This window comes from Salmo salar, chromosome ssa18, assembly GCF_905237065.1.
Source record: "Salmo salar chromosome ssa18, Ssal_v3.1, whole genome shotgun sequence".
NCBI lineage: Eukaryota > Metazoa > Chordata > Actinopteri > Salmoniformes > Salmonidae > Salmo > Salmo salar.
Genome location: NC_059459.1, coordinates 21,303,636 through 21,316,860, shown reverse-complemented (window position 1 = coordinate 21,316,860; position 13,225 = coordinate 21,303,636). Strand labels below are relative to the sequence as shown.

At 44.4% G+C, this 13,225-nt stretch overlaps 1 protein-coding gene across 2 annotated transcripts in view; it reads right to left on the bottom strand.

Moving 5' to 3' along the window:
* LOC106577034 (disintegrin and metalloproteinase domain-containing protein 12) overlaps positions 1-13,225 on the bottom strand; it is a 158,452-nt gene that overhangs the window by 56,117 nt on the left and 89,110 nt on the right. For both annotated transcript variants that reach the window (XM_014154703.2, XM_014154704.2), the window contains exon 4: positions 7,011-7,089. In XM_014154703.2, the coding sequence (XP_014010178.2) occupies positions 7,011-7,089 (79 nt within the window). The remainder of the gene's footprint in view (positions 1-7,010; positions 7,090-13,225) is intronic.

The following is a 13,225-nucleotide window of genomic DNA, read 5'->3' as shown; positions in this document are numbered from 1 at the left end:
CACCGGACCGCGGATCATCGCCGGAGGCTCCAGACTGCAGACCGCCGCCGGAGACTCCGGACTGCGGACCGCTGCCGGAGACTCCGGATCGCCGCCGGAGACTCCGGACCGTCGCCGGAGACTCCGGACTGCGGGCCGTCTCAGGAGGTTCCGGACTGCGGGCCATCTCAGGAGGTTCCGGACTGCTGGCCATCTCAGGAGGTTCCGGACTGCGGGCCGTCTCAGGAGGTTCCGGACTGTAAAATGTCGCCGGAGGTTCCGGACTGTGGGCCGTCTCAGGAGGTTCCGGACTGTAAAACGTCGCCGGAAGCTCTGGACTGGGAACTGTCGCCGGAAGCTCTGGAATGGGAATGCGCACTGGAGGCCTGATGCGTGGGGCTGGCACAGGTGGCGCCAGACTGGTAACACGCACCTCAGGGCGAGTGCGGGGAGCAGGAACAGGACACCCCGGACTGGGCAGGCGCACTGGAGGCCTGATGCGTGGGGCTGGCACAGGTGGCGCCAGACTGGTAACACGCACCTCAGGGCGAGTGCGGGGAACAGGAACTGGACACACCGGACTGGAGAGACTCACTGAAGGCCTAGTGCTTGGAGCCGGGATAGGTGGCCCCAGACTGGTGACACGCACTTCAGGGCGAGTGCGAGGAGCAGGCACAGGGCGTACTAGGCTGTGGAGGAGCACTGGAGGTCTGGAGCGTAGGGCTGGCACAATCTGTCCTGGCTGGATGCTCACTTTAGCCCGGCAAGTGCGGGGTGCTGGCACAGGACGCACTGGGCTGTAAATGCTCACTGGAGACACCGTGCGTATCACCGCAAAACATGGTGCCTGACAGGTCACACGCTCCCTAAAGCGAGTGCGTGGAGGAGACACACGACGTACCAGACTGGGGAGGCTAACTGAAGGCCAGATGCGTGAAACTGGTGCATATGACACCGGACTGGTGTCACGCTCCTCAGCACGCCCGCTCTGCAGCGCTCTCAATGCCAACACCTCTCTCCGGAATCTTGCGTCGAGTTCCTCACTCGTCTCCCTGACTGGCTCTGGTTCACCCCTCGGCTCTCCACGGTAAGCACGAGGAGTTGGCTCAGGTCCCAAACCTTACTCCACAAAACTCCCTGTGTGCCCCCCCCCAAAAAAAATGTGTTGGTTTGGGGCTGCCTCTCGTGCTTGCCTTGACGGTATAACACCTCGTAATATCGCCGTTCTGCTCTCGCTGCTTCAATCTCCTCCCTTGGACGGCAATACTCCCCTTCCTGCCTCCAGGGTCCTTCCCGTCCAATATTTCCTCCCATGTCCATTCCTGTTTACCACGCTGCTTGGTCCTTTGGTGGTGGGAGATTCTGTCACGACTGTTTGAAGAATGGGACCAAAGCACAGCGTGTGTATCGTTCCACATTTTATTTAAACTGTGAAACTATGCAAGACATACAAATAAACTAATAAACAAAACAACAAACCGTGACAAAGAGGTGCAACCTACACTTACTCAAAATAATCTCCCACAAAACCTAATGGGAAAAACAACAACTTAAATATGATCCCCAATTAGAGACAACGATGACCAGCTGCCTCTAATTGGAGATCATCCCAAAAAAAACAACATAGAAATACAGAAACTAGAACCCCACATAGAAATACATAAACTTGACAAAACCCCCAACATAGAAAAAAGAAACTAGAATCAACATAGACATAAATAAACTAGACACAAAAACCCTGTCACGCTTTCTATGGTCAGGACGTGACAGTTGGCTTCGGGGATGACCAGTGAAATATACCTGCTGGAGCGCGTGCTACGGGGGGGTGCTGCTATGGTGACCAGTGAGCTGAGATAAGGCAGAGCTTTACCAAGCAAAGACTTATTGATGACCTGGAGCCAGTGGGTTTGGTGACGAATATGTAGCGAGGACCAGCCAATGAGAGCATACAGGTCGCAATGGTGGGTAGTATATTGGGCTTTGGTGCCAAAACGAATGGCACTGTGATAGACTGCATCCAATTTGCTGAGTAGAGTGTTGGAGGCTATTTTGTAAATAACATCGCCCGAAGTCAAGGTTCGGCAGGATAGTCAGTTTTACGATGGTATGTTTGGCAGCATGAGTGAAGGAGGCTTTGCTGCAATAAAGGAAGCCAATTCTAGATTTAACTTTGGATTGGAGATGCTTAATGTGAGTCTGGAAGGAGAGTTTACAGTCTAGCCAGACACCTAGGTATTTATAGTTGTCCACATATTCTAAGTCAGAACCGTCCAGAGTAGTGATGCTAGGCGGGTGCGGGCAGCGATCGGTTGAAGAGCATGCATTTAGTTTTACTAGCATTTAAGAGCAGTTGGAAGCCATGGAAGGAGTGTTCTTTGGCATTGAAGCTCGTTTGGAGGTTTATTAACACAGTGTCCAAAGAAGGGCCAGATGTATACAGATTGGTGTCGTCTGCGTAGAGGTGGATCAAAGAATCACCCGCTGCAAAAGCGACATCATTGATATATACAGAGAAAAGAGTCGGCCTGAGAATTGAACACTGTGGCACCCTCAATAGAGACTGCCAGAGGTCTGGACAACAGGCCCTCCGATTTGACACACTGAACTCTATCTGAGAAGTAGTTAGTGAACCAGGGGAGGCAGTCATTAGAGAAACCAAGGCTGTTGAGTCTGCTGATAAGAATACGGTGATTGACCGAGTCGAAACCCTTGGCCAGGTCAATGAAGACGGCTGCACAGTACTGTTTATTATCGATGGTAGTTATGATATCATTTAGGACCTTGAGCGTGGCTGAGGTGCACCCGTGACCAGCTCGGAAACCGGATTGCATAGCGGAGAAGGTACGGTGGGATTCGAGATGGTCGATGATCTGCTTGTTCAATTTGCTTTCGAATTGGCTTTTCGAAGACTTTTGGGCCAGTAGCTGCGGGGGGTGCAGAGCTGTTGGCTGGGGTTGGGGTAGCCAGGTGGAAAGCGTGGCCAGCCGTAGAGAAATGCTTATTGAAATTCACGATTATCATGGATCTATCGGTGGTGACAGTATTTCCTAGCCTCAGTGCAGTGGGCAGCTGAGAGGAGGTGCTCTTATTCTCCATGGACTTTAGTGTCCCAAAACTTTTTGAAGTTAGTGCTGCAGGATGCAAATTTCTGTTTGAAAAAGCTAGCCATTGCTTTCCTAACTGATTGTGTATATTGGTTCCTGACTTCCCTGAAAAGTTGCATATCGCGGGGACTATTCGAAGCTAGTGCAGTGCACCACAGGATGTTTTTTTGTTCATAGTTAAAAAAATTCTGAAAGGGGCATGCTTATTAAGATGGTGAGGAAGGCACTTTTGAAGAACAACCAGGCATCCTCTACTGACGGGATAAGGTCAATATCCTTCTAGGATACCCGGGCTAGGTTGATAAGAAAGGCCTGCTCGCAGAAGTGTTTTAGGGCGTGTTTGACAGTGATAAGGGGTGGTCGTTTGACCGCGGACCCATAACGGACTCAGGCAATGAGGCAGTGATCGCTGAGATCCTGGTTGAAAACAGCAGAGGTGTATTTAGAGGGCAAGTTGGTCAGGATGATACCTATGAGCGTGCCCATGTTTACTCATTTGGGGGTTTACCTGGTAGATTCCTTGATCATTTGTGTGAGATTGAGGGCATAATGCCCACCTACCTCCCTTCTAGATTATATTTTTAAAGTGAACCCTCATATAAACTCGCACAATCTGGATTCCCTAAACTCTCTTAAGAACCAATGGAAAGAGGATTTAGGTGAACAACTTTCAGACGAAACCTGGCAGAGTATCCTTCAGAGAATACATTCTTCATCTATATGTCTAAGACATGATGTAATTCAATTTAAAATAGTTCATCGGCTGCATTGGTCAAAGGCAAAATTATCCAAGATTAGACCAGAAATAGATCCCACTTGTGACCGATGTAAGCAGGCTCCTGCTACAGTACTTTAATAAACATGTTTTGGACATGCCCAAAATTGACAGATTTCTGGATATTAATTTTGAGACGTTTTCTAAGATACTGGAAAGACCTATAGAACCTTCTGCTTTTATTGCATTATTTGGAGTGGCACAATGGGAGGCCCCTCTAAACAGTTCCATGGAGTGGCACCACAGGAGGCCCCTCTAAACAGTAGTATGGCAACATGCTGATATTTACCACTCTTCTAGCTAGACGTCTTCTACTATTTAAGTGGAAGGATGGGTTTCCTCCTACTTTTAACCATTGGATAAAGGAAGTTAAGAACATCTCAAGCTAGAGAAAATACGCTACTCCCTTAGTGGATCTGCAATTACATTTTATAATATCTGGCAACCTTTCCTATCCTTTGTAGAAGACATGGACCCAGCTAATTTCACAACTCCATAAACCAACCAAATTAGAAATGGTATCATTATTTTAAATATTTTTTTACTTTTTGTTTTATAATATCTTAGTATTTTTTTTTTTACTATTTGATTATATTACTCATTGTATATCATGCCTGCTTTAAATCTGGTTTTGGGGTGGGACTCTGTTAGAGCATGGGGGGTTGGGTGGGTTTGATTTGGAGGGGATCCGTGTGTGTAACTGCCCTCTACCTGTTCTGTCTCTTATCTGTAGAATCATAAAAAATGGCAAATATATATATATATATAATATATATATATATATATATATATATATATATATATATATATATTTTAAATAAATATATATATAGATAATAGCATAGACATGACCACTGAAGTTAACATTCACCGGTGTGTGAACCAGCGGCCCATCTTTGTGGTAATAATTACAAGTTAAAATGTCAATTCAATTTAAATGTCAATGGTGTACCAGCTAAATCGCAGTGGTCTGAAGGGTTAGGTCCATTCTATGTATTATATTTATATGATTGAAATGACACCCACCCTATATTCAAGAGCATGTTGTCTCAACCGATGGCAGGCACAACACAAAAACCTCAGATGACGTAAAATAGGGTCAAAGCTAAATCTGAGTTTATACGTTTTTAGATAATTGACGTTAAAGGTAAGAAAATGACAACATTTTTTCCCCCAAAGAATTGTTGTTGAAATGATCAAATAGTTTGACTAACCTGCTTTTAAATTATATTAAACTCAACCGTTTATCTTTCCCAGTGATGAAGACATGGATGTCTCATGGAATGCTAGTGTATGCAAAATGGGTCAACTTTGAGCACCTTTATCTCCTGAATGTTTTGGCATTTAGGTGCAAAATGTCACTTTCTGACCACTTCTTCCATGGGCAAACATGTATGGAATGTTTAAATCAAAAGGGATGCTGTCAAAAAGTGATTGATTTCAAATGGATTTACCGTATACTTTTGTTTCACACATGGTCAACCATGGACTTGAGAAGTGGAAAGGAAGCCATCTAAGTGTACAGAGACATAATGTAGCTAAGGTCTGTCTGAGACAGTATGATGAGGAGGAACTGTCTGGTTTGGAGTGAAAACAAACCTCTGTATTATGGCTGACAGGCTTCTTTCAAGTCTACACTAATCCCTCCAAGACCAACTGATTTGTTAGCCAAAAGTCTGTTTGAAAAATACAGAATGTCAATACTGAACTGTGAGGAAATACTTGAGGCTGGCATTTTCCACAGCCAGTTCATACTTTTACACAATCACTTCAGCTGTGCTGACTTGACTCCAAAAGAGACTCCCTTACTCCTCTGAAAGAAAAGGAATGAGACTCTTTATGTGAAACTATTTGAAAAAGCATTGCTATGAATATATAATATACATTGCTGAGTCACCAGCTAGGCTTAATGGCCTTCACTTCACTTCCATTACATTAAACATGAACGGTGCCATAGACATATATTGGGAAACACTAGGTTTAGCATTTAACTTAGCTTCTTCATCTTTCTTTAGGACACTGTGATTCATTTTTTGAGTGTGTACCAATTTATGGTTTTATAATGTCCATAAATACTTTCAGTTGTGTTTTGGATAGTGACCTTTTAAACGAAAATAGCACCCAGATACAAGGTAATCTACTTTCAAAATAAGTGGTTTTTGACAGTTGGTTTTTCATAGGTCAAACATCTGAAAAGTCTAAAAAGGGTATGATGTCATGGCATTTAAAGCATACTCAATTTAAGAAATTTCACATAATATAAAACTTTACATTTTTGCATACCCATTCAACCTACTATTTAGAATGCAAGAATGGGTATTCGTACAGTTTAGCTTTGAGGAAATTATATTGTCAATCAGTGCCAAATCACAAAGCATTTCCCTTTCCAACTGCCACGCACCTGTCAAGCTGTCCTCACCTCTGCTCAATTAAGTCATATTTTCAATCTCACTCCAACTGTGAAGCGGGAACAAGCCTGCTAACTAAGCGAAAGGTTTTTGAAAATCACTAATGAGGCTTGGTTGGCTTGGTTATCCCAGAATGCTTCAACATGTTGTACCTGAAGGCTGGCCTAGAAAAGCTGATGTGCTGTCCTTTTGTCAAACCTTCAACAGTTGAGCTAATTACTTTAAGGAAGAGTAGCAAAAGTTCAGTTGACCAAGATGTGAGACCTGGCAATAGCATCTGCGTACTTACAGTAGCTAACTACTGTAAATCAAACTGTAAGCTAATGAAGCCAAATGGCCTTGACAGCCATTGAAATGTAGCATGTTCTGGTCCTGGAGGACTTACATGCACGGTGCTTTGTGCAATAATGTAAATATATTAATACCTGACTCCCCTTAAGGTACCTAACCCTGTATCGATTCACCAATTGTTAGGTCTACATGTAAATATGGCTGTATGTCAATAACTGTACAGATATTCCCCACTGAAAACTAAGTTAGTCATTCTCCATTTACCGGATGATAACATTTGATCTTTTGGATGCCAACGGCATGTCTATAATTCAGATATGTGTCCTCAACATTACCGGAGGGCCATTTGAATCATCCGTTTACATGACATCTTTAAAGGTCCATCCTTTAAAGTCAGCAGCACACAATGTTCAGTCAAACATGAATGTCAGAAGCACTCGACATCCAGCCTACCGTAAAGTTGGGAGCACCAGTGACTGCACTGCCATCATCCAGATAATGTGTCTCAGTGTAATGGCTCGCAAACAGGCCCCTAAAAGAGGAAGGAACAGAAAAGGAAATAGAGACATCAAAACCAGATATATTTTCAGCTCCACATAAAAAACACAATCCCTTTCAGAGGACTAGACAGAAGTAGGACACACTCTGGTTAATGGCCTTGTACAGTATTCTGAGTGAGGTGTGAGCTGTTAGGGATTAGGTGTAGGTAAAATATACAGCATTGGGAAGCTAGAGGAGCAGGGGCAGGGTTTGGGTGTGACCTTGAATGACATACTGTACACTCATACACTGAAGAATCGCTGATGAGTTAATTATATTATTTTAGTGTGTGTGTGTGTGTGTGTGTGTGTATGTTTCACACTGCAGGCGATGAGCAGATGGACATGGTGAGTCCCACCCCAAGCGTTGGCTGAGGAGCTGCAGGAACACCCATCTCTACAGCTGCATAATCAAAGTGACATCAGAGCGGATGGTAACTGGAACATGTTTGGGAGTGTGTAGGTGTGTGTGTGGGTGTCTGTGTGTAGAGAAAGAAAGAGCGAGCAAGAGTTAATCCATGAGTGCAGTAGGTGTAGTTGCGTCTGTAGGTAGGTGTAGGTGTAGTTGGGTCTATAGGTACGTAGGTGTAGTTGGGTCTATAGGTAGGTGTAGTTGGGTCTGTAGGTAGGTGTAGTTGGGTCTGTAGGTAGGTGTAGTTGGGTCTGTAGGTAGGTGTAGTTGGGTCTATAGGTAGGTGTAGTTGGGTCTGTAGGTAGGTGTAGGTGTAGTTGGGTCTGTAGGTAGGTGTAGTTGGGTCTGTATGTAGGTGTAGGTGTAGTTGGGTCTGTAGGTAGGTGTAGTTGGGTCTGTAGGTAAGTGTAGTTGGGTCTGTAGGTAAGTGTAGTTGGGTCTGTAGGTAGGTGTAGGTGTAGTTGGGTCTGTAGTTAAGTGTAGTTGGGTCTGTAGGTAGGTGTAGTTGGGTCTGTAGGTAGGTGTAGGTGTAGTTGGGTCTATAGGTAGGTGTAGTTGGGTCTGTAGGTAGGTGTAGGTGTAGTTGGGTCTGTAGGTAGGTGTAGTTGGGTCTGTAGGTAGGTGTAGGTGTAGTTGGGTCTGTAGGTAAGTGTAGTTGGGTCTGTAGGTAGGTGTAGTTGGGTCTGTAGGTAGGTGTAGGTGTAGTTGGGTCTATAGGTAGGTGTAGTTGGGTCTGTAGGTAGGTTTAGGTGTAGTTGGGTCTGTAGGTAGGTGTAGGTGTAGTTGGGTCTGTAGGTAGGTGTAGGTGTAGTTGGGTCTGTAGGTAAGTGTAGTTGGGTCTGTAGGTAGGTGTAGTTGGGTCTGTAGGTAAGTGTAGTTGTGTCTGTAGGTAGGTGTAGTTGGGTCTGTAGGTAGGTGTAGGTGTAGTTGGGTCTGTAGGTAGGTGTAGGTGTAGTTGGGTCTGTAGGTAGGTGTAGGTGTAGTTGGTTCTATAGGTAGGTGTAGTTGGGTCTGTAGGTAGGTGTAGGTGTAGTTGGGTCTGTAGGTAGGTGTAGTTGGGTCTGTAGGTAGGTGTAGTTGGGTCTGTATGTAGGTGTAGGTGTAGTTGGGTCTGTAGGTAGGTGTAGGTGTAGTTGGGTCTGTAGGTAAGTGTAGTTGGGTCTGTAGGTAGGTGTAGTTGGGTCTGTAGGTAAGTGTAGTTGTGTCTGTAGGTAGGTGTAGTTGGGTCTGTAGGCAGGTGTAGGTGTAGTTGGTTCTGTAGGTAGGTGTAGGTGTAGTTGGGTCTGTAGGTAGGTGTAGGTGTAGTTGGGTCTATAGGTAGGTGTAGTTGGGTCTGTAGGTAGGTGTAGGTGTAGTTGGGTCTGTAGGTAGGTGTAGTTGGGTCTGTAGGTAGGTGTAGTTGGGTCTGTATGTAGGTGTAGGTGTAGTTGGGTCTGTAGGTAGCTGACTGCTGTCCTCCAAAGCTGTGCCTCAAATACTATACAGAGTATTTATTTCTAAGAAGTATGTTTTGTGGTGCTATACTTAAGTCTGTTAGAAAGGATTTGTGGTTTGGCAAGCAGAACTGGAACATCTGTCCATTCGGCTCAGGAACCAATGGATGTTAACGAGCAAGAGCCCCTAGGTGCTTCATTGAGTGTTTGGATATTTTACCTGTTTCCTTGCTAGTATGTGAGATGAAGGAAACAGCGACAAGAGTTCAGAGATATTCAGAGGAACAAGATTTACTGGATTACTCTATCGGAATATAGAAACTACAGTAAGGAAAAGAGGAGTGAGCTGAGTTGACATATCACAGACACTGACAAGATCAAATCAAATACATTTTTATTTGTCACATGCTTCATAAACTTAATTGGGCTCCTGAGTGGCGCAGCGGTCTAAGGCACTGCATCCAAGTGCAAGAGACATCATTGCAGTCCCTGGTTTGAATCCAGGCTGCATCACATCTGGCTGTGATTGGGAGTCCCATAGGGTGGCACACAATTGCCCCAGCATCGCTTGGGTAGGCCGTCATTGTAAATACGAATTTGTTTTTAACTGACTTGCCTAGTTAATAAAAAAAAAAAAAAACCAGGTGTAGACTAACAGTGAAATGCTTACTTGCGGATCCTTTTCCAACAATGTAGAGTTAAAGATAAAAAATGTCATAAAAAATAAATATTGACATGAGGAATAAATACACTGTAAATAACAGTAATGAGTAAAAATAACATGGCTATATACAGGCAGTACCAGTACTGAGTTGATGTGACGTGCAGGGGTACAAGGAAATTGAGGTAGAAGGCCAGAATCCCAGAGTTGCCTCTTCACTGCTGATGTTGAGACTGGTGTTTGGCGGGTACTACTTAATGAAGCTGCCAGTTGAGGACTTGTGAGGCGTCCTTTAGCTCAGTTGTACACCGGGCCCTCCCACTCCTCTTTCTATTCTGGTTAAAGCCAGTTTGCACTGTTCTTTTGAAGGGAGTAGTACAGTGTTGTACGAGATCTTCAGTTTCTTGACAATTTCTCACATGGAATAGCCTTCATTTCTCAGAACAAGAATAGACTGACGAGTTACAGAAGAAAGTTCTTTGTTTCTGGCCATTTTGAGCCTGTAATCAAACCCACAAATGCTGATGCTCCAGATACTCAACTAGTCTAAAGAAGGCCAGTTTTATTGCTTCTTTAATCAGAACTACAGTTTTCAGCGGTGCTAACATAATTGCAAAAGGGTTTTCTAATGATCAATTAGCCTTTTAAAATTATAAACTTGGATTAGCTAACACAACATGCCATTGGAACACAGGAGTGGTGGTTGCTGATAATGGGCCTCTGTACGCCTATGAAAATATTCCATAAACAAATCTGCCGTTTCCTGCTAAAATAGTCATTTACAACATCAACAATGTCTACACTATATTTTTTATCAGTTTGATGTTATTTTAATGGACAAAAAAAATAGCTTTTCTTTCAAAAACAAGGACATTTCTAAGTGACCCCAAACCTTTGAACGGTAGTGTAGGTATGGGTAAAGTGACTAGGCAACAGGATGGATAAGACAGTAGCAGCAGCGTATGTGTGAAAGTGTGAGTGAGTGTGTGTTGCGTCAGTATGCATGAGTGTGTGGATTATGTGTGTGGGCATATGTAGTGTATGTGTGTGTCAGTGTGAGTGGGGTGTCAGTGTGAGTGTGTGGGTAGAGTCTGTGCAAGAGAATTAGTGCAAATGCAGGTAGTCCCAGTAGCCATATGATTAACTATTTAGCAGTCATATGTTTGGGGTAGAAGCTGTTCAGGGTCCTGTTGGTTCCAGACTTGGTGCACTGGTACCACTTGCCATGCAGTAGCAGAGAGAACAGGCTATGGATTGGGTGGCTGGAGTGTGTGGATGTGACAATTGTCCTGTATGTCCTCCGTCACTTAATCTAAAGACATGCCTATATGAATAACCAGACACTGATGATGATTTACAGTTGATGAGAAGCATATTTATTTATTGATAATAATGTGGTTTGAGATGTCCACTTGGTTGTTGCTGGTCACCTGTAAAAGAAGAGAAACATATATAAGGAGCTTGAGTATGGAGCGTCGGTTTGGCGCCGAAACCTATTGTTGTGTGTCTCCCGGTAAAATGCTACTCTTTCTTATGTATGTAACGATCAGAAGTTAGCTTTATAATGTCATCATGTTTAGCAATTCAAACGTTAAGGTAAATCTTCAGAAATGTAAATGATTACCTTGTTTTCCTCTGTGATTGAAAACGGTTCTATCCATATCCTGAGGCTGCATTTATTGTAGCTGGGGATTTTAACAAGGCTAATCTGAAAACAAGGCTCCCTAAATTTTATCAGCATATCGAATGTGCGACCTGGGCTGGCAAAAACCTGGATCATTGTTATTCTAACTTCCGCAATGCATACAAAGCCCTCCCCCGCCCTCCTTTTGGAAAATCTGACCACGACTCCATTTTGTTGCTCCCAGCCTATAGACAGAAACTAAAACATGAAACGCACGTGCTCAGGTCTGTTCGACGCTGGTCCGACCAATCGCATTCCACGCTTCAAGATTGCTTCGATCACGTGGACTGGGATATGTTCCGCATAGCGTCGGACAATAACATTGATGAATACGCTGATTCGGTGAGCGAGTTTATTAGCAAGTGCATCGGTGATGTTGTACCCACAGTGACTATTAAAACCTTCCCCAACCAGAAACCATGGATTGATGGCAGCATTCACGCAAAACTGAAAGCGTGAACCACTGCTTTTAATCAAGGCAAGGCGACCGGAAACATGACCGAATACAAACAGTGTAGCTATTCCCTCCGCAAGGCAATCAAACAAGCTAAGCGTCAGTACAGAGACAAAGTAGAGTCACAATTCAACGGCTCAGACACGAGAGGTATGTGGCAGGGTCTACAGTCAATCACGGACTACAAAAAGAAAACCAGCCCCGTCGCAGACCACAATGTCTTGCTCCCAGACAAACTAAACAACTTCTTTGCTTGATTTGAAGACAATACAGTGCCACCGACACGGCCCGCTACCAAAACCTGCAGGCTCTCCTTCACTGCAGCCAAGGTGAGTAAAACATTTAAACGTGTTAACCCTCTCAAGGCTGCCGGCCCAGATGGCATCCCTAGCTGCGTCCTCAGAGCATGCGCAGACCAGCTGGCTGGTGTGTTTACGGACATATTCAATCAATCCTTATCCCTATCTGCTGTTCCCACATGCTTCAAGAGGGCCACCATTGTTCCGATTCCCCAGAAAGCAAAGGTAACTGAGCTAAATGACTATCGCCCGTAGCACTCACTTCCGTCATCATGAAGTGCTTTGAGAGACTAGGTCAAGGACCATATCACCTCCACCCTACCTGACACCCTAGACCCACGCAATCATCAAGATTTCAGACGACATTACAGTGGTAGGCTTGATTACCAACAACGACAAGACGGCCTACAGGGAGGAGGTGAGGGCCCTCGGAGTGTGGTGTCAGGACAATAACCTCACACTCAATGTCAACAAAACAAAGGAAATGATCGTGGACTTCAGGAAACAGCAGAGGGAGCAGTCCCCTATCCACATCGACGGGACAGTAGTGGAGAAGGTGGAAAGTTTGAAGTTCCTCAGAGTACAGATCATGGACAAACTGAAATGGTCAACCCACTCAGACAGCGTGGTGAAGAAGGCACAGCAGTACAGAGTAACTATCGAGGTTAGCTAGCCAGCTTCATTTTCTAACAGTCTACAACGCGCCCACTGCTAGCTAGCTAACCCTACCAGCTAGCTGTATCATTTTTAGTCAATAAGATTTTTGCAACGTAAGCTTAACTTTCTGAACATTCGAGATGTGTAGTCCACTTGTGTAACTAGCAGGACTGACTTTGTGTTAGCTAGCCAACGTTTAATTACTTCTGCGTTATGAACTAGACACAGACACGAATGATCCATTGGTAGCTTGTTGTACCAAGTATTGGTGCTAACCGTGTTACAGGATGCTAGCATGCTAGTTAGCTACGGCGTCATAGGAAACGGTGCACTAGGTGGGTTTTCACGGAAGAATACTGTACCAAGTTAGCTAGCGGAATAAACTAAGTTTGAGCCTATTCCTGGAAACATTGAACCACTGTAGTTTACATCAATTTTAATTTCTAGTGGTAGCTAGAAAAGTTATATTTTAGTGTTTTAGTGTTTCAGTGAATTGTTAGTGAGGGAGGCCCTGCTCTCTCGATTCCCC